Source organism: Etheostoma cragini, chromosome 10, assembly GCF_013103735.1.
Source record: "Etheostoma cragini isolate CJK2018 chromosome 10, CSU_Ecrag_1.0, whole genome shotgun sequence".
NCBI lineage: Eukaryota > Metazoa > Chordata > Actinopteri > Perciformes > Percidae > Etheostoma > Etheostoma cragini.
In genome coordinates, this window is record NC_048416.1 from 21,681,961 (window position 1) to 21,702,583 (window position 20,623).

Consider the following 20,623-nt stretch of genomic DNA (forward strand, 5'->3'; position numbering starts at 1 on the left):
ATCTGTAAAGTGTCTTGAGATAACTCTTGTTATGAATTGATACTATAAATAAAATTGAATTGAATTGAAAATTGAATTAAAAGGACACTGAGCACATTTAGCCAGAAAAGGGACCTTGAACAAAATGGCTGATGAATGAGTGAAGAAACAGAAGATCTGTTTTTGAATGGAGGTTCTTTGTGATGGGCAATCCTGTTTTGTTTTTTAGTATTAAAAACAAAACATAAATATGACCCTAAAATATAAACTACTCTTTCAAAATGCCTGTAAATGCCAATAAATGCATACAAAGCCCAGAGTGTACTCCTTGCACTTTACACATCAACAAACTTTCTGGGAGAATGATTCCTTTCTTAAATTGAATCGGATGCACACTTGCAGAGTAAAGAATCCATATGCTGATAAGTACTTGAGTCTAAGTGAGAGTTGCTCCAGTGCAGTTTGCAGCAGAAACTGAACAATACTAAAAGGTGTGTGTGTGAAGCGAGGCGAGAGAAGGGATAAACTGTACAGGAGACAGCTGCGTTGATAGCAGAGGAAAGTAAGCAGACAGCAGGTCAGTGTGACGGAAGCTACCAGAGACATCTCCTGAGGTGAAGCTAAGCTGCTTAGTGTGGCAGATTACATGGCATGAACACAATAATCTCACATTTACTTCTGATATCTGTGTCAGACTTTTATGAAGTGCAAATGGGATAAGTCAGTTTTGGGAGTACCTGTGAAAAGCACACTAGTTGTTTTAGTATGTTCTGTGGAGGGGTCCTGCACCTGTCTTGTCAATCGTCCAAAGAATATTTAGCCTGACATTGATGAATGCGTTCACATGAAGCTGAGCACTGCTTAACGTCTCTTGTTAAAGGCGGTGAACTGGGTAGTGAGTGAGAGCAGAAACAGGAGGAGAAAGGAGTTCTGGTGTCTGTTATGTTGTTGGCCCTCAGGCAGATTTTCGACTGGCAGGGAGCGGGGTGGGGGGGAGGTGAACAAAAAGAGAACAAAGAGGAAAAAGCTAATGCAAAAAGTAAAAGAGAAGGCGCCAAAGAAAATACATAGAAGGACTGAGAGCACACAAATATTTCAAGTACACATCGAAGAGGTGAAATATGTGAGGCTACAAGGTCGTGGAAGCTGAGATTGTTGTCTCTGATGCATTCTCAGGTTTCTGAGAGACGTGTCCTCGTTTGATGATGTACTGGCATCCCAGAGTTGGGGCAGGGGCGTAGAGTTACCAACCAACCACCCACAGCACACCCTTACTATCTTCAGTCAAGTGCTGCAGGCCGTGGATGAAAGCACCAGACTTCACGTAAAGAAGATAGAGTGAAGCTAATATACCCACTGCGTATTGTGTGTTTGTGTGTGTGTGTGTGTGTGTGTGTGTGTGTATGTATGTATGTATGTATTTATGTATGTATCTGTGTGTGTTTGTGTTGAGCATTTATGTGCATGTGTAGTTAGTTGTTCTAGTTACTTGTTGTTTATTGTGTATTTATGTATTGCATTTATTTATTGTGTCATGCACATACAAGTGCCCACCTATCTCAGACTTCAAACGCCATAAATACTGTAGCTGTACTATAACTACTGTACTGTAACTACTAGCTTACAATTAAATATTACAACTCCAACACAAACAAAGAATTGTGACTTCTGTCCAAATATGCTGCGAAAAAAAAAGGCTCCTCTTTCTTTTCCGTCAACCAGCAGAACTGATCAGAAATGAATGACAATCTACTAAAAGGTGCAGCCTTTAAATTAATAGTTCAACATTTTAGGAAATACAGTACATCTGATTTCTGGTAGAGAGTTGGATGAGAAGATTGATACCACTTTCATTTCTGCATAGCAAATATAAAGCTACAGTCAGCAGCTGGGTAGCTTAGCTTAAAGACTGGAAACAGTGGGAAACATTTAACCTGGCTCTGTCCAAAGGGACCAGAATCTGCCTACCAGCACCTCTAAAGCTCACTAACACACTATACTGTACCAAGTGCTGGGAGGTAGTTTTTGGTACCATCAGACAGAGCCAAAACCAGTTTCCACTGCTTATGCTGTACTAAATTAACAGTCTCCTAGCTGTAGCCATATATGTAACAGACAGATTCAACAGTTGTGCAAATCTTCTCAACTATGCCACCAAAAGCAACTAAGCGTATTAGCGCATTACCCAAATTGTCAAAGTTTTGCATAAAATTATAATAATGAGTAATGACTCCATCTTAAATCTTACCTAAATTACAACAAACTAAGCCCTTTCGGCCGGTGGTTATGTACCTGATCATCACTGTGCAAACAGACATTTTTTAATCTATTTACTTCAGTTAATTTCTGCCTTGAATAAGGCTCTACACTGTAGTTGTTTGTTCAAAACATTGACACTGTGAAAATTACACTCTACATGTTTTGAAAATGAAATATTTCACCTCCCTTATCCATTGGTTTTCCATAAAAAATGTCCCAGTAAAATATTTCTAGTGAGCTGCCGTTCCGACATATTCACAAGTCTGTTCAAAATCCACTCACATATTATATGTCTGACATTTGGAGTTTCCCATCAAATCTGACTACTGATGGCATTATAAAGTTATGAACTCCAAAACATGATTAAATAGCTCTGTAAAAAAGTCTGTAACACACATTCACTGAATCCTTACACCATGCCTGAAACATTGTCTCAAACCGGACACACACATGCAGATTCCTAGATAGACAGATATTTTCTTCTAGCGCATAATGTGTAGTGCCAGCTTTTTTCTTGGAATAGCCTCCTACTGTGTTCTTGTTCTTTAATGAAAAGATGCCGTGTTGTCTTCCTCAGAATGCGCTGGAAACCTGTGGTTAATAGGCTCTTATTAACCACCTGTGGTGGCCCAGCAAGACAGTAGTCCCATTCACATGTAAATCATGACTCAAACAAGTAAACAGTGTAGAATCATGGGCCTATTTTCTTTTACTCTTTTTAAATAATTAATACAATTTAAAGTGCATTCTACTATCAATTTCTGATCCTGCTGTTTGCTGGACAGATTTCTAAGACATCAGTGTGTATTCCAAATACATCCTCGCCTCTATTTGCTTAGCTTCACTGTTTCAAATCACCTGTGGATTCTCAGAACCAAGGGAGGGCAAAGTAATACAAACATTGGGCTAATTGGCTCAATTAAGTCATTATGCAACGCAAGCCAGAGGTCTGACAGTTTACACCCCTCTGGCTCTCCTTACAAAGACCTGTGTCAAGTTTAACTCTGACATTTCCCATCAGCATAGGCAGAAAAGGAATGAGGCACTGCAGGTCTGTCAATGATAGATGGTTATATCAGCAGTTTCTTTAGTACCAGAGGAAGTTGTTGCTGTGAGACAAAGAGAAAGAGATAGAGAAAGAGAGAGAGAGAGAGAGAGAGAGAGAGAGAGAGAGAGAGAGAGAGAGAGAGAGAGAGAGAGAGAGAGAGAGAGAGAGAGAGAGAGAGAGAGAGAGAGAAAGCGAGCCTGTGTGTGTGTAAATGTGTAAGCATTTGTATGAGTACATGTAGCATGCGTTGGCTCACCTCTCCTGACATGTCGGGAGCCAGAGGAATGAGGGGCCACAGGGAGGAGTAGATAATGAAAAACACCACCCACAGGCCGATGCTTCCCCAGATGGCGATGTGACTAAACTGTTGGTGGAAATTTAGAGGACAGTAAGTAAACAGAAATAGTTTGGGCTCTTGATTTAGTGTGGATTAGCGCTTCATTAAATTGCATGTGGGCCATCATTTTTCTACATTATACTGTCTTGTCCGTTGCCATTTTTATTATTTGGACATAAAGTTCACGTTGAGTGGCTTCTAGTAACTTGAAGGAGTTTCCATACGGTATGGTCATTTCACTGGGTCTACAGTTACGAGCTCAGTGGGAAACAAACCATAAAGAGACTTGGAGATAAGAAGAGAATGTAAAATATGTCACAAGCATCGGTGGTCATATAAAATACAGGAATGGAAAAGAGATAGCAGAACCTAAGCAAGAGAGGATAGAGGTTTTGACTTACCATGGTCCAGGATGAGGTCTCAAGGCCGGCTTTAAGACAAACTGTGATGACCACAAACTGTGGAGACACAAATAACACTGACATTTAAACCTGTTCCCTCTTCAAGGCTAACATATGTCACTGGAGGTATATCACACTACTGAATTTTCATTAAGTAAATATTTTTGTTGACATACTGTAGAATATAAAAATGGAAAACACCACCAGACAAAATAAATGGCAGAAGAAAAGAAGTCCAAGTGATTTTTGTGCACAGAAATTTGAAAACGCTTGGCTTAGACACCTGAACCGTTTAACACAGCAGAAATTCTGCCTGTCAAGAAAATTGGTGCACTTACTGTGTAAACCATGTTGCCTAAGAGGAGATAGTCTGGAGTTCTTCCGTTGCCAAAAACTGTATCTGTGAAGGGAATCAACAACAGAAGCTTTTAGGGCCAAAGCTGTCTCTTTTCAGCTCCTGGGCTTCGTACAGAGTTCCATTAGGCAATCCAAGGCTAATGGAAAACAGGTAAATGGTAAACAGCCAGAAAGCACATTGGGTATTAATTTTGCTAGAACTCAGTGTGAATTTTAGTGTAAAACACTCTGTTACAGACAAAAAAGTGGACATTGAAACGTGAAGTGAAAACAACGGTCAATTGCAGCTTCCATTACTGCCCTTTTAGAGGCTGGAATGTTAATTCTGTCTTTCGCAACTATTAGGAAAGAGTGTTTTGATGAAAAGCCATCAGTAAGACTGAAAAAATGAATTGGTGTGCATTAATCATGGTCAGGAATTAAATGCTCTGGCTAATTCACTGCTGAAATAGAAAAAACATGCCTGTTTTATTGAAAAAATAGGTGTGTAGTCTGCCAGAACACTTTTCCTTAAACAGAGGTTAGAAGAATTTCCTGAATTAAAAAAATCTAAATTAACTGCAAATCAAACAGACATATGAATCCAAACTGCCCATGTGAGTTTGGCCTGTAGCTGAGGCTAAAATATCAGCAGTGTGCGACTGCGAGTGGAGAAAGAAAGAGAGGCTCCCTTTTTCCTTTACTTCCGGCTGGTCACATGTCTTGTGTGCGCTGAGGCTTTGCTGACAGCCTGTCAGTCAGAGTAAAGCGGCTCTGCGCCTTTGTTTGGAGAGCAGGCACAAGCTTGTGTGGTCCTCTGCTCTGGCCAGCCAAGACCCAGTGGCTCTAAGAACTCCATTCTCTCTGCACTCGCATACAGAAACCTTGCATCCTTATCTGCACAAACATGCACAATTGACCTGATATGGATAACTAAAATTATTGTAAATTAAATGAAAATGTAATTATACACACAAAAAGACTGACAATTGTCCATTTGGATTAAAAGCATTGTCGTCTGTCTGAAAAAGCACCTTGAACATTTGCATCTTAGAGGTGTGTGTTTATAAAAAAATAAATAAATGAAGAACTCTGTACAATATGGATGAATATATGAACATAAATATATGCTTGTTAGTGTGTGTTACTCTTGCCGGAGCACACACATGTTTGTAATTCAGGACTGGACAGTTGAAGAGAGAACTAATTAAGACAAAGTATGTGAGTTTGACTGTCCTCCCTCTTCATCCACCGAGGGCCATGGTGGAGTTTCTGGGAGCTACTTACCATGCTGGAAGGCTTTAAGGGGGAACCAGAAGAGGATGACGGAGTGGAAGAGGCCATTCAGACAATGGGCCCAGAAGACCTGCAAAAAAATAGGGGAGAAGGATTGAGGGGAAAGGAGGCGGGTAGGAGGAGGAGGAAAAAAAAGGTGGGGGGTTGGAGGCGGCAGGAGATTCAAAGAAGAGAGAGGGAGACAGAGAGAAGAAAAAAAAGCATGAGAAAAGGGTGTGGGGAGCTCCAGCCTCCCAAGTGACCCCTGACCTGGGCCCTTGGTGCCGGCCCTGCGCTAGGCTAAGTGGCGGTTTTGTCGGGGCCTCCTCGCTCAATGGCCACCCTGCTGACAGACACGTTGTATATCCTCGGTGTGTGTTATGGGGGGGGAGGCTACTGAGTGTGTGTTCAAGCAGTGAAAGACAAGTGGACAACATCAGTGAGCAGTTTTTTAACTTCTAGTTTGTTTGTTTTTTAAGTTTACTGCATTTAACGTAATCCAAAAAAAAGCACTGAGCATAAGAAACTGTGCAATACATATCCTAGCCTTGACTTTAAGAACATTATACAACATTAATATATGTGCTGCTAGTATGTGGGTTTCCTGTCATTACATTTTATTAGACTTCGGCCCTTTCATGCGATAATTTTAACTGGTGTAGAAGTAAATGACAGGAGTTTAAACAAGCAGAAATCAGTTTAGAAAACACATGGAGACTGACAAACCTGACAGAGATTAAACTGTTTTCAGGGTCATTATTAAGGGCCTGGAAAATCGTGGTGTGAACCGCAGTCTGCGTGTGTGTCTGTTTATGCAAGCATGCAGTCTTTGGATGAGTCGTTGAAATCAATACTCCCACTCCAAAACCACCTTGTTTCAAATGTACATTATGCAATACCAGTGCCAAACAAAACACTAATGGGCAATGTAGCATGAAACAGCCGTAAAATCTATCCTGCCAAAAAAGGCTCCATATTTGTGCCCCCTTTCCTCCATGTGCTGACCCAGACTTTGGTGTTACTTCTGATTGCTGAAAATTTGTCAAATCTGTCAAATCCAAAGAGTGAACGGGGAAGGAAAAATAAAAACAGAAAAAATAAGTACATTTACATCTTTGGCCTCTTTTTAATCATCGGTTCTTGGCAGATGACAAAGAGGCTCGGTACCTTAAAAACACCCTTTTTCAACAACTTTTTATTTGAGACACATTGGACGCCTTGTAAGTCAAAATTTCTTGGGATTTCCCCAGGTTAGAGTAATTTTAGTATAACTAATAGTACTGTTTTGAACCGTATGGTTATATCAAAAAGGTGCCAGGAAAGAATGTAAAATCTAAGGGAGAAAAGAAGGAGTAAAGCAGGACAGGGTACAGTGAATTAAAAGTCTTGTTCGAGACTATGAGTCTTTGTAATACACCTTGGCCTCAGAGGCACGACCTCCTCACCTTTCCTATTGACCAAACAAAGCCCCACAGCAGCCCCCCCCCCAGGATTACCTCACCCTCCCACTGTGTAGACAAAACCCAATACACTGAGCACAAAATGGTTGAAACCAACCCCCACCCTTCTAACTCTCTGGTCAAATGGGGACTAAATTATCAACTAATGTTACAATCACATGTTTATGCCAGTTAGCCTCCCACTGACAGGCTCAGCTCTCTTTCACCGTCTTTCTCTACCACCCCACTCCCAAACACTGTTGGGCTGCAATCAACCCCTAGTTTCCTCTCCACAATAATGAATGCTAATGAAATCGATAAATGTTGAAAAAACATTTGTCACAGTGGGATCTTCCCTTAACATTTCCAGATACCCTGCTCTCTTTATCTTTCTTGTCTCCCAGCAAGTTGCTTGGGATCTACACCAAATGATTGCCAGGTCTGTCCTGTTAAGATTCTGCCTTTTGTGGAACTCCTAGTTGCAAAAAAAGGAAGAAATAAATAAAAGAATAACATAAATGCTGGTAATTAATATTGTGCCAAATATTTCCAGAGCGCCCCCCCCCCCCCCCCCCCCCCCCCCCCCCTCCCCTTTACTGTTTCTATCTGAACCAGTGAGGTAAGATCGGGAAAAAATTGAGGAGTATAAGACAAGGAAAAGTGCTGTATAAGAGGTGATAGTTGCTGGTAAACTACTGTAATTACAACAATCACATGATTTAGGTTTGTTAGAGTGACTAAAGTGTCAGGTATATGTAATTAAAAGTAAAAGGGCAGCCCAGTTAAAGCCACGCCTTGAGTTTCTAACACCCTCAGTCACTCCCGTCTCTCACCTCAACACAAACAGCTTTAATTCATAAAGACAGTATCTGTTGTGTACAAAAGAGCCAGGCGTGCAGAAAGACAGGCTTGGAGGGGCCAAATTCCTGCTGGATTTTCTCGCCTCGCCTCGGGCCAGCTGCAAGGAAAATATCTCGGGAAGAGAGTGGACAAGCCAGAAAAAACAACCTGCTGACCTGGCCGAGTCATCATTTATGGGTCTTGGAAAATGTGGCCCAAACAAAATTGAGGTTCATTTGCTTCTAACTATCAGACACATACTTTTGTGACCTTTTTTTGGCAGACTTTGAAAGTCTTCAAAAATGTTAATGAAGGGAAAGTCCAACCTACTACAGAATTCAACCAAAATTTGGGACGATTAATTCAGCAGTTGTGAGGAAAGATTTCTCTCTGATCTGAACTGTTTAATCGATGGAATAAAGACAATGAATCTACAGAGAACAAATAGCACTTAGTCCCTGTATAGCATGTCTGTTTTGCAACCAATTTGCCTCTCTTTCTTTAGCTTTCTTTTATTATGAAAAACAATCCAGGCTATAGTAAGCAGTAGATTTACTTACATTAACTCATCTAATGACCTACAGTGTGTTCATAAATCATTTGTGACTTTACAATCTAAGTATTTTGTACTTTTGTTGGAATTTCCCACAGCCCCGTGATGTACCCAAAAATGTTTCCTCCTTTAACAACAGTTAAAAACCCAACGATATTAAGTTAACTATCATATATATGTATGTCATCTGCTTTGGTTTGCTTAAACAAAAATTACTAAAAGCTGTAGTAGTCCTGGCTTGAAAATGGAAACTTATTTCACACATTCAATGTGGTCCTGGATGAGTTAAACTCAAACTGACAGCTTTGCTCTGAGAACAAACAACTCCCTCACTTAAACAAATCGCATAATTTTCCGCAACAAACGCTGTCACACAATGACAGCACACACTCTCTCTATTCCCTCTCTTCTCCGATTCATCCTGCTGCATACCCCAACCCATCTGACCTTTCCTGCTCCTGACCGCCATGGCCAATCCGTCTTTAATCCACCTCCATGCTGTGCTAACCAGGTCACCACGCCTGGGAGGAGGGACTAGGGCTCTGGTTCAGCATGGAGAAAGAAGGAGACATCTTCATTACCAGCGGGGGAAAGCTATTGGACAACCCCTGCAACCAGACAGAATAGGTCAAGCCAGGCCAAACAAGGCTACGACTGGAGACCCACTGACTACAGCTGCCAGGTCACTGTGACGGGAGACGATCAGTCCTGAACAACAACACGACAAGAAGATCTTGTGTCATTAATTTGATGTTAATGGTTGTAGGACCTGGAACATTTTACCTCTTCATTTGTGTGGTGGAGCACAACATTAATTCTCAACTTTACATGATACAGTGGAAATACCAAATTGTAAGTGTTTGGTGACCGAGTTGAGTTTTACGAAGTTAGAAAAATGGCAGGTAATGATACTCCCCTTTGAGAAGCTGAACAAAAAGATCATCTGAGATAAAGAGATATTTGCTTAAAATATGCACTAGTTTTGGAGAAACTTGTCAGCTCCATATCAAGAAAGTACATTACTGTGGCTGCAAAGAGCAGGACAGAGAGCAGAAAACACTTGAAAAAGAAAGTCCTCGGGATAACAGAACAAATAACTGCAACAAAAAGACCACAGTGGGAACAATAACAATGTCATCTAATAGCATTTACATCTAGTGGTGTGTGCAAATAAAGAACATAGACTAGTGTTACCTTGGTATTAAAGCCCATTGCATTCTGGGAGGTTTTGTAGAGTTCTGGGTATTTCAGCATATTCTCTTTTCTACAGGAGCGCTCAAATATTCCCAAAGTGAGAGGCGGCAGAGCGGTAAAGATCTGCATAAGAAAAAACACACAGAGAGAAACATCAGTGAATTTTATGTTTCCATAATTTCTCAAGAAATGAAACTCACACAAATGGTCACTTAGTTTATTGCGCTGAACTAATTACAGATAAGAATCATCTAAAGCATTCTTAAGAATGAAAATTCAATCTTGATCATGAAAACTGTATGTGTGAAAAAAAATCTCAAGTCAAAAGATCCCCATCCTTTTGCAGAATCTTGATTCATAATTGATCAGCCCTGACTAGTTTGAGCAGAGATCAAAGATATCTTTTATCAAAGTTACCTACTGAACCTTAAAGGGAAAATATTTATGCAATCAAAAGCTAAAATCACTTCACAAACTTTGCCAAATTCACAACAGTGTACAGTATACAGAGGTTAAACAGTGTAATGGAATGTGTAATTGTTAACTATGGTAGATGCCCGTCTTCATCAATGCCACCATTTACACATAGCAGGTTACGTTTACAGAAAAAACTGTTTCATTTTGTTCTCCAATTTTCCCATTCATCATTAAAGACCATTGACCTTAAAACCATTCAAGGTTTCTTATTTTGATTTGTCATGCTTCAAGTCTGTTCATATGCAAAATCCATCTCCGATGAACATCTGTGATGCTCTTGACTAAGAAGAGGGAATTTAAGCCTAGCTAAAGTTTAAATTCTTAGTAGTGTTGTAATGTTGTTCCGTATGGCTGCTGCTGAGAGAGGAGTGATGGTATTGTGTGGCTTGGGGGCTCGGTGGGTCAGTTGTTGTGAGTTCCCTGAAGCCCCATCTGGAGTGAGAGTCTGAAGGCCTCAGTCTACAGGCCTCAGTCTACAAGACCAGCGGGCCACAGGACATGCTCCACTGAGCTCCTTTCTTATTCAGAGCCAGGCCCAGGAAGATCTCCATTGATGGGCGGATTCAGCCCACTGCTTCCGGCAGACTCCCACTGAGCCGGAGGAATTCCATCACTTTTTGGATAAAGTGAAAGACGGAACCCTCTTCCCACCCCCAAATACAGTACTGTATGTAAGGTGGTTTATTATTAAATAAATGCAAAAGGCAGGGCTGTTGAAATATCCTTCTCACATGAAAGTTTATCCCAATTAGGAATGTGGGGAAATTTCACTTCACACATCTCTCATTCATTAGTGTTTATTTAATTTAGTTGATTTTAATAAACAGTTTAAAGTAACATATCAACTCTTTGTGGGCTTAATGCCATGGTATTAAAGACCAGACTTGCAGATGCACATGTTTTACTTCTACTTAATTCATGACAGGTATGAAATATGAGTTCATTAGGAGTGGTCCCATTATAGAGCCCTGAGGGACCCCCTACATCAGCAGCCTGCTCAGTTGCCGCTCCATTCTTCCTATTCTTTTTATCATTCAAACGTAGCTGCCCTTGCTAACTACACTCTTTGGGGCAAGTGCAAATGTTGTTCTTTCGTATTCAGTACATAGTTTAGGGCACAGAGGGAATATGGACTTGACAACAGGTCATAAATAATGGAGATATTTTTCAAGATGTTGATGACATAGTCACGCAACAAAGGGATCAGTTTTGGGACACCACAGAAAATCAGTTCTACGTCAGAGAACAATGGGGTGAAGTAGTAAAGTGGGCTCTTTGTATAGTTCAATTCAATTCAATTCAATTTTATTTATAGTATCAATTCATAACAAGAGTTATCTCAAGACACTATACAGATAGACCACACTCCAGAATTTACAAGGACCCAACAGTTCCAGTAGTTTCCTCCAGAGCAAGCAAAAGTGCGACAGTGGCGAGGAAAAACTTCCTTTTAGGCAGAAACCTCGGTCAGACCCAGGCTCTTGGTAGGCGGTGTCTGACGGGCCGGTTGGGGTAAGAATTTTAAAAAATAGTAAATTTTAATAACACTCACCACGTTGTATAAACCAATGCACCAGCGTTCAAACAGGATCTGGCCTGAGAAGCCATTGACAAACGCAAACCAGATCTAAGGGAGACAAAAATCACATAAAGAAAAAATGTGAGCAGCAAAAATAACAACAGAAAGCAATGGTGGTGCAGAGTTCTATCAACAACAGAGTTTATATTTAAACCAACATTTCAAGAATGGTTTATATACAAAATACTCACCTCTCACTTTCCAATTCCTGACATTTTGAACATTAACAACAAACTATATGATGAAAACACAAAATCTCTGTTGTATTTCAAATTGGCCTTTTCAGTGTATGCTTTCCATTAGTGATAGTAAGAGTGAGTGGTTACTATTATCAGATTTGAGATGGCTCACTCTCAACAAACTAACAACCCATTTATTTCTATCACACCTCATTAGTTAGTGTCTATGTCAACAGAGACTTCCGAAAGAGACTGCAGGATCTCTTATAATCTAAGAAAATGGAAAAGAAATTTAAAAAAAAAGTAATGAAAGAGTGAACAGCAGCCGCTAATGTGCCTTTAAAATCATGGAAAGGCTGATGCATCTTACAATAATGTTCATTTTGGGAGTAAAGCAGGAGAAATAAATGTTTCCTGTCAATTCAAAACAAAATTATGTGGGTTTGTTTGAAGTGCTGACCTGTGGTTAACATGTCATTAGTCTAAGTTTGCCAGGTTTTAAAGGAAATGCAGATGTGGGCCACAATAGAACATATCAGAGAAAAATGAACAACAGTGGGAAAGCCTAGACCTCCAGATGCCACCTTCCACAATGCAAATTGCCAACTGGATTCATCACAGGATTACCTACAAACATTTATCAAGGCCACTATTTCCCTCCTTGATCCTCCTCAAGACAAGTGGGTGACAGACGAGGTTAGTTATAGGAGCAGGGCTGTGGAACTCTGAATGATGGAGACTTTTATATATTATGTCAGGAAAGGGAGATATAGGTAATGTAAACCATATGCTGGGTGGAGAGAAGACTTATCGTATATCTTGATTAGTCATACTTACCTGAACAAAACAATGCCTCTAAGATCAAGACAGAAGCTAGGTATTGGTAGTTAACTATATGAGCGTGCAAGTAGAGAAGTTACATTAGAATATCTAGTAGGAAAAATGGCATGGGTACATTTTTTTTTAATCATTGTAAAGCAGATTTGTTTGATGTTTCCTGGAGAAAAACTGCATGTACAATCAGAAAATTGCTTGTATACTGACAGTGAATCAGAAAATGACACTTCTTGGTCCAAAACCACCTCTTGCTAACGTCAGATCTGTCAAGGGAACATCAGGGTACTGTGTTTTGGCCATGGCCAACCAAGCATTTCCTTGCTTCATTTAACTTCATTATGAAAGCATGAACTGCTACAAACTCTCAGATTGGGACAAAGCCCATTGGAAGGCCCCACCCGCCTGCTGCCACTCTCTACACGCCCAATACCAATCTGCCACTGGCCCTTTCCATTTAATCGTGTAAGCATATGCATGAAAACAAATGTCTGTCACCCCCACTCACCCACCCTTCATTTCTTTTGGTGAAGTGGTGATGGGGGGGATGGGGCGGGGGGTGCCTATAGACAAGGCCTGTGTTTATGTGTGTGTCCCTAGACCCTGCCCCTCAACTCCCCTCTGCCACACCCACCCATCACAGATCCAACCATCCTCTCCATAAGGTGCACTCTACCATGATGTTGTTTCTTTTGTAGAGGGGGCCTGTTTTCAAATTCACGTGGAATGTCCATTAAAATCTCGGACCATGTGGCTCTGTAACCATGAGAAGTAGGAGGTGTATAGTATATCTGTTGGCAGTGAAAGAATAGTTTTAGGTGTTTTAGGTCTTGGCTTCCTGACAAAACATTTAGATGCCGTTGCTATGGATTATATGTCGATGAAACCCAAGCCATGAGGCAGATTCAACCATTAGCGTGGCTCAAGCAACGACAACGAGAGGCTAGCGAGTAGGTCAAACTGCTGAATTAATTACAGCTCTAGGCTGATATATTGTTGTGCTCGGTCAAAAAAAAGCTCCTATTCATAGCATGTGGTAACTGCCTCACTGTGAGTGTTTTGGCCTGGTCCTTGGGGTCCCAATAGCTTCTCTCTCTCTTTCTCCTCTCATCTCTTGAGGGACAGATGCATTGATTTGCTCATTAGGGGAAGTACCATGCAGGATTTTTCTTCCTCTTTTTTTTCTCCTCATTGATTGCCACTCAGCGGAGGGGTGTGGCTGGCCTCTCTCCCCGACTGCACATCATGAAAAACAGTACTGGAGGGAAGCGGGAGTTAAGAAAAGAAGGATTGGGCAGTAGATGGCCAATAAAACTTTATGCATATTCATCAACAAATCAAAAATCATTGATTCCAAGGCTGCGCCACAGCTCTATAGCCCTTGTCTAGAAGTGGCTATGGGTTTGGGGTGGGGGGAGCATGACATTTGTCACCAACAATGTGAGTCCTGATACTCTTAAGCTTAGTACTGCAGAATTGTTAATGGAATGCAAACACAAAGCAAGCGAAGAATGTAAAGGGACATAAAGAGAGCTGATAAATACGCTGGAAATATGTGGAGCTAGAAACACAAGCGGTCTTACAATGCCAGAAACGGCCTCTATGGTTTCATTCAATGTGCAATGGTCGTCAAGCTTTGCTCTGAAACTCAGACATCTCTAACTACACTGAGCCGCACTAAATGAGCTTTGATGTAATTGCCTCATAAATGCCACTTGTCCATCAGCCCCCCTCTGTAGCACCCTCGCAAAGTGTCAATCAAACATGAGTGGCCAGCTGGATCTGTCATCTGAATGAAGTTGCTATGGCTTCCTTTGGAAAGGTCTCTTAGCTTGAATGTGACTGAATTCCATTCATTTTACTCCTGTTCTTTAGTTAATGGTGTAATTTGTAACAAAGTAGGAGTTATGATTTCTGCTTTAAAGCACTGGGCCACATTGTTTAAAAAATATATCTGCCTTTTTCAATTAGATAGACAGTCAGTCATGTTTCAAGGATGATCATGGTTGAACTGTTCTCTAACTGATTAGGACAAGGAATGCAAAAATCGACAGCATGGAAAAAGCCAAAGGAAACACTGTGAAGCAGTTCCAGCTGTCAGTCGATCATCCATTGAAGGGACAGCCTTATATTCTGACCCACAATCAACCCTCAGAAAGTCACAGAAAATCTTGAATGATCATACAACTGTTCCAAGAGCCTCAGACTAAGTTGCACTCACATTCATGTTTTCCACAATAGCCTCAAAATCATTCACCCACCTACTCTATGTCTTTAAAAAGAACCAAAGACCCAGTGGAAAGAGAGGGAGACGAAAAGAGGCTTAAACACAGAGTCTCCCAGTCCTGGTATTCAAGATGTAACACACACTGTAACAATGACGCTACGAACAAAAAAGGTAAAATTCCCACCAACATCCTTGATTCTCTCCTTGCAAGGTAGCCTGGGAGTCAACGAGAAAAAACATGCAAGCACAAAAGTAAACCTATTAGTGCAACAAAAAACTTTTTAGCCATATCCGGGGTGTGTTAGATGTCAGGGTCTTACAAAACAGGGACATTTGAAATATTGAAGCAGCCTTAAAGTAAAGAAATTTTATATTATCTACTTGAATCCCTTGAAGCAGCGTAGCACAGGGGGGAGGGGGAGTTATGGTTTCAGAGAGCAACAAAAGGTGTGCAAGAAAGAAGCTTGCCCCGCAGACAGAACTATAGTTGTTATGTTCCAATTGTAGGAAAATACCTGCTTTGAAAAAGGCCATGGTATGCTTCACAGGAGTTAGACACACAAATAAATGGATAAACAATGTTAGGAGGGATTTTGAACACATGTTGATGCGATTGTGGCATGCAGGTCCAGTTAGGATTTAAATAGGTCAGACCTATCTCCACAGTGCTGTGTTAGCACTGGAGAATGGTCTGGCTGTACCACCTAAAAAAAACCTCTCTGCCTTGACTATTTCTTAAAACCATTCACAACCGTTGTTGGCGGAGCTAAGCCCCGATAGAGAAAGTGAGAAAAGGAAAGACATCCTGTCATGCTTTATCCCAGCATTGTACATCCGATGAGCCAGACTAGAATTTAAATGAAGGGAAACACAAGGGTTTGCACAGTGTTGAATTTATGTACTATAAACATGAGTCGTTGTGCCACCTCTTTTTGACTTCAACAGTAAATTGTTTTAGCATCAACAACATTTAGGCACACATGATCTTTTTGCAGACAGAACATTCTATTAGCTTTAAATTTAATTTTATTTTTGATCTACATTCGTAGCATGGTAAGTAGCGTGGTATTTGACCTTATCTGGCAAAAGGCTAGAATGATCAAACAGTTGCTGTTCCTATTAGTTCAGTTATATTCTGGAAAGAGACCAACTGCCCTCTTTCACTTCAGGTCACAATAAGCCAGAAGCAGACATGCTGGAATGTAAAAGGTAGTCTACTGATTCTCCATGGTATATAAACAAGAATGAGATCAGAGGTCAAGTGTCACAGAAAGAGGATGACCAAAAGACAATTTTAAAGTACTCACATGTCCATGACATGTTATATGGTGATGGTATTTTAAAAGCATATGGCTGATCTTTTTTTGCCACCACATAGCATGGCCAGGGAGCACTCTCTAAAAATTGTCCCCTTTTCAGAGCGCAAAGGCAGAAGATGTCTGTAAATCACTTGCTTTCTTTGGCTACTGGGGCCCTCAAAAACATAAGTATGTATAAGGGGGGAAGAATTTATTTGGTAAAGCCAAGACAATGTTTTTACACATTTCTACGACAAAGTTCTTATTGTATCTAACTAACAAACAAAAAAGCAATGGAGAAATGCAGTGGCATTTAACTTGAAATAAAAGGAAAATTTGTTGTTATATGCATTTGTTTCTAACAAAAAAGTATCCAACGTTAGTATATTGCATATAATACAGCAGTCTCCACTAAAATTTCCTGATATGTAGTGTGGGAAAAAGTGTGATCAAGCACACAGTAGTGATTTTTGAATTTGAATTTAAGAAGATGCAAAGCTCAAGTTTCTGCCACCATAAGACAAGTGCATGGACGGTAGGTCAAAACATCCGAGTACTCCCAACGATAAAGCTGCTGCTCCTGCTGCGGCTGATAGGAAGCACTTAACCTGTCTGGTCATTCTTGGTTATAGCTCTGAACCTGCAATCAGTACTGGGTCTGGTATCTGTCAAATGCCATCAAACCTACCGCACACCAACAGACCAATGTTGGGAGTAACATGTGTGTGAACCTTCATAACCATCATCCATTGATATGCAAGGAGAGGGGTGCTGGGTGGCAATAAACAGACATGTATTACCTGCTCATCATTTTCCATCCAAAGCAAATATTCCTAGATCATCAGTACAGTAAAACATATAATTACAGGGTAGATGAAAAAGTCAATGTTTGAATTCACTGTCCTATAGAGGTCAAGTCAAATGTTTTTATATAGCACATTTCATTCATTATAAAATGTAACACTGAATGCTTTACATAAAAATGACATAATAATAAGCACTCCATTATATACCAAATACCAGCTGAGATCAGTTGCATTGTTGTTATTTTTTTAACCAGGGCAGCAGTTTTCAGATTGCATTATGTGCTTTATAATTTCAAAAGGGTTCTCCAATGTTTTCTCGTTTAGTTTTTAAAATTGATATCAGATTAGTAAAATAATGTGTCTTTGGAAGATTGGATGAATGGTTGCTAATAACGGGAAATGTAGATATGGCATTAACGATCAGCCACCCACTCAGATCAGCTGGTATTCTGTCTATATTGGAGTCATATGGAAATGTGTAAGTGACCCCAAACCTTTGACCGTTAGTGTATATATAAAAATAGGTCTGACTGTCAATATTTTAGTTATTATCACATATTGATACATAATTTTTTTTGTGTGTCCATTGTTATGTACACATCTGTCTTTTTCTGCTGCCAACCGTGTAAAATTAAACTAATAATTAATATAATCATAGAGCTGAAAAATAAATGGGTAGCATTGCTGGTTAAAATGGATTCACTGGCGCCCAGATAGCTCAGTTGGTAGAGCAGGCGCCCCAATTTAGAGGTTTACTCCTTGACACAGCCGGCCCTTGTTTGACTCCAACCTGCGTCCCTTTGCTGCATCTCATTCCCCTCCTCTTTCAAATGGCTTCACAGTTATTCATATGAGCTGTGTGGATTAATATTCTAAAAATGTCTGAAAAGCAGACTTCCAGTTTGTTAGATGTAGTTTTACCCTCATCTTGAGTGTGTGTGTGTGTGTGTGTGTTCTGTCTTGGTAGGTCAAAACTCAAACTATTCGCCCAAGAGTCGCACCAACTGGCAGGTAACGTGAAGGGCCAGTCAACAGAGATACAAACATGGAAACTCGAACAAGGGATCTTTGCCTTCTACACCTAGTCATGACATGTGGATACATTTTAAAGCTTTGCATTAAGAACTGGTTTATTGCATGACTCTCAGTCCTTAGAGCTTCTTACCTCAATGATATAGAGGACAATATTCTTGTAGAAGCAGTACAGGATACACTTGGCTACACGGTTGTAATTCCAGGCTCCGTGGACGAGCAGCAGATTTTTCAAGTATTTGAACTGTGTGGGAGAGGAGGAAATGGAGAAGAAAATGACAAAATGAATGAATAGCATAGTCTGTGTACAGTACACTGTCTAATGGTTCTTCATAATCAGAGATCAGTGCTGAAACACTGAAGCAGTTACAAACTCCAAGATTAAAGCATCAGTGTTTTGTCATCCCCCAGCAGAAAGGATTGATGAGATATTGATGCCAAAGACTCTCACTGACACATTCCAGAAACGTTGAGTTAAAGATGGTTAGATTAAGAGTTTAGCTGATCAAAATGAAAGTGTTCATTTGGGGGTATTGGTCTCCCAAGGCTCAGCATAATAGTTAAATGGCTTTATAATTATACCATTATTTAGGGACCGTTATGAACTTGCAATTTCAGTGCAATTACTGGCTGATAAGTGTGATTATATTGGAGCAGAAGTTCGAGGCAATTGTTTCATCTTAGTCGCCAGTAAATGACTAAACAAAACACACAATCTACTCTTGCCTTCTCTTGCCTCTAACAAAATGAAGAGATCTAAAAATGTCTCAGAAACCATAGCAGGAGGTATGATGAGTAGAATTGAACACGATTTTGTTTATTTGAAGGCACTCGTGTCTTTCAGCATTGCCACAGTATTTGTTGGGGAAATGACAGCACGGTGGCAGCCCCCAGTTTGTCTGACCCCTCAAATGGTCAGCTCAAACATCAGTTAACACAAACCTGAGCTGATGACAGATGAAGAGCAGAGGAGCCTCGGCCCAAAGCCTCTTCACTCTCCACTTGCTTTAACAGATAACAATGAGCTTTAAAGTAATAAATCTTAGGAACTAGCATTCTGACAATCTGCAGCAGGAAGGAGCAAAGATCTGATACTCTCAAACATGAATATAAGTCATGTACAGAGAAAGAAAAACAAGTTACTCAACTTCCAAGGATTGATTTCAGTTTGCAGACTGCAAATTACAGTTAATGTACCGTTACGCCAATATATGGAAAACACCACTGGAAGTCTGGAGGTGTAATTTAATTTGATGCTGGAACACAACCTAAATGGATTCTATGAGGCCACCTGTCTTTGAAAAGCATACACTTTTACATGGCATGCCGATTGATGGGAGCACTTAAGACATATCCAAGTCTCTTGAATGGTAATTGCATACTGAAGCACAGAGAGCGTACTGTGTTTTAGTCAGCTACTGGTTTCCTATTCTCTCAAGCCCTGTGGCTGTAATAGAAACATGATGTACTGAGTGGTATGCTGTGTAGAAACAGAACCATGACACAGGAACTCTATGGCTGTTGTTGCTTATGGGTATCACATATCGTTGCAGAGTTTGAGACAAACTGGTTACTAGGATGTAAGAATGTATTTAAGAAGTAGCATTCTGCTGGGATCTGTTTCTGTATGGTTATGTTGGGAGTTAGGTGTCACCAGATGCTTGTTTTACAGAGGTTACTACTCCACTGTATAAGTAATGACCTATTGTTAACGGGAACAATGCGCCAAGCTATCACTAACGCATATTACACTTGAGACAACAATGACAATACTGACAATGTGTGGAGTATGACTTTTAGAAGATGGAAATGGAGGGGCATGGATATGTGCATTGCTGCCAAATTGAGGACATACACCTGCAACTTAGAAGAAAACATTTTCATCAAGTTAAATTCCCCTTTTAACACTGCCAAAGTGTAAAATCTGGTCTTCTAGTCTTATTGTCATTTTTTGTACATATATTAAGTTCAGGGTGTCAGTGTGCAAATATTTTTGTTCCCATAGAAAAAACTTACAAATTTACAGTTAATTTTACATTGTTCAGCTCTACTATATTGAGTCTTGAAGACCGTCTTCTGTTAATCTAGTCTGAACAGTGTTAGCAGTTAAGCAGCTAATCCATCATGCATTGGGATACTTTTTGCCGTCCGCTCTCTGAGCTGTCAAATGTACTCTACAAATTATAATTTAGGCATTTTAATATAAATAACAACTGGTAAAGTTCCCACTTTAGAGAGGTCTTCCATCTCCGAAAGAACAACATACTTAACTTAATATGTTGTGTTATTCTCACTTGGTGTAAGCCCCTGCCATTGTGCTCACCTGGGCAATGGAGTAGTCAGAGGAGTTTGCTGCTTGCAGACCTTCGTTGCCGGAGATTCCCACACCGACGTGAGCCGTCTGGATCATTCCCACGTCGTTAGCACCATCACCAATGGCCAGCGTGATCACCTTCACCTGTTTCTTTACCATCTCCACCACCTCTGACTTCTGAAGAGGAGATACTCTAAAAGGGAGGAGTAGCACAGG

At 40.4% G+C, this 20,623-nt stretch overlaps 1 protein-coding gene across 5 annotated transcripts in view; it reads right to left on the minus strand.

The window, feature by feature from the left end:
* atp8a1 (ATPase phospholipid transporting 8A1) overlaps window positions 1–20,623 on the minus strand; it is a 76,032-nt gene that overhangs the window by 11,565 nt on the left and 43,844 nt on the right. For all 5 annotated transcript variants that reach the window (XR_004658352.1, XM_034884385.1, XM_034884386.1 and 2 more), the window contains 8 exons: window positions 20,417–20,600; window positions 18,227–18,337; window positions 11,691–11,765; window positions 9,662–9,784; window positions 5,648–5,726; window positions 4,363–4,424; window positions 4,025–4,081; window positions 3,543–3,650 (listed from right to left, as the gene is read on the minus strand). Coding sequence is in view for 4 of the 5 variants with exons in the window: in XM_034884385.1 (XP_034740276.1) it covers window positions 3,543–3,650; window positions 4,025–4,081; window positions 4,363–4,424; window positions 5,648–5,726; window positions 9,662–9,784; window positions 11,691–11,765; window positions 18,227–18,337; window positions 20,417–20,600 (799 nt within the window). In the remaining variant the exon portion in view is untranslated. The remainder of the gene's footprint in view (window positions 1–3,542; window positions 3,651–4,024; window positions 4,082–4,362; window positions 4,425–5,647; window positions 5,727–9,661; window positions 9,785–11,690; window positions 11,766–18,226; window positions 18,338–20,416; window positions 20,601–20,623) is intronic.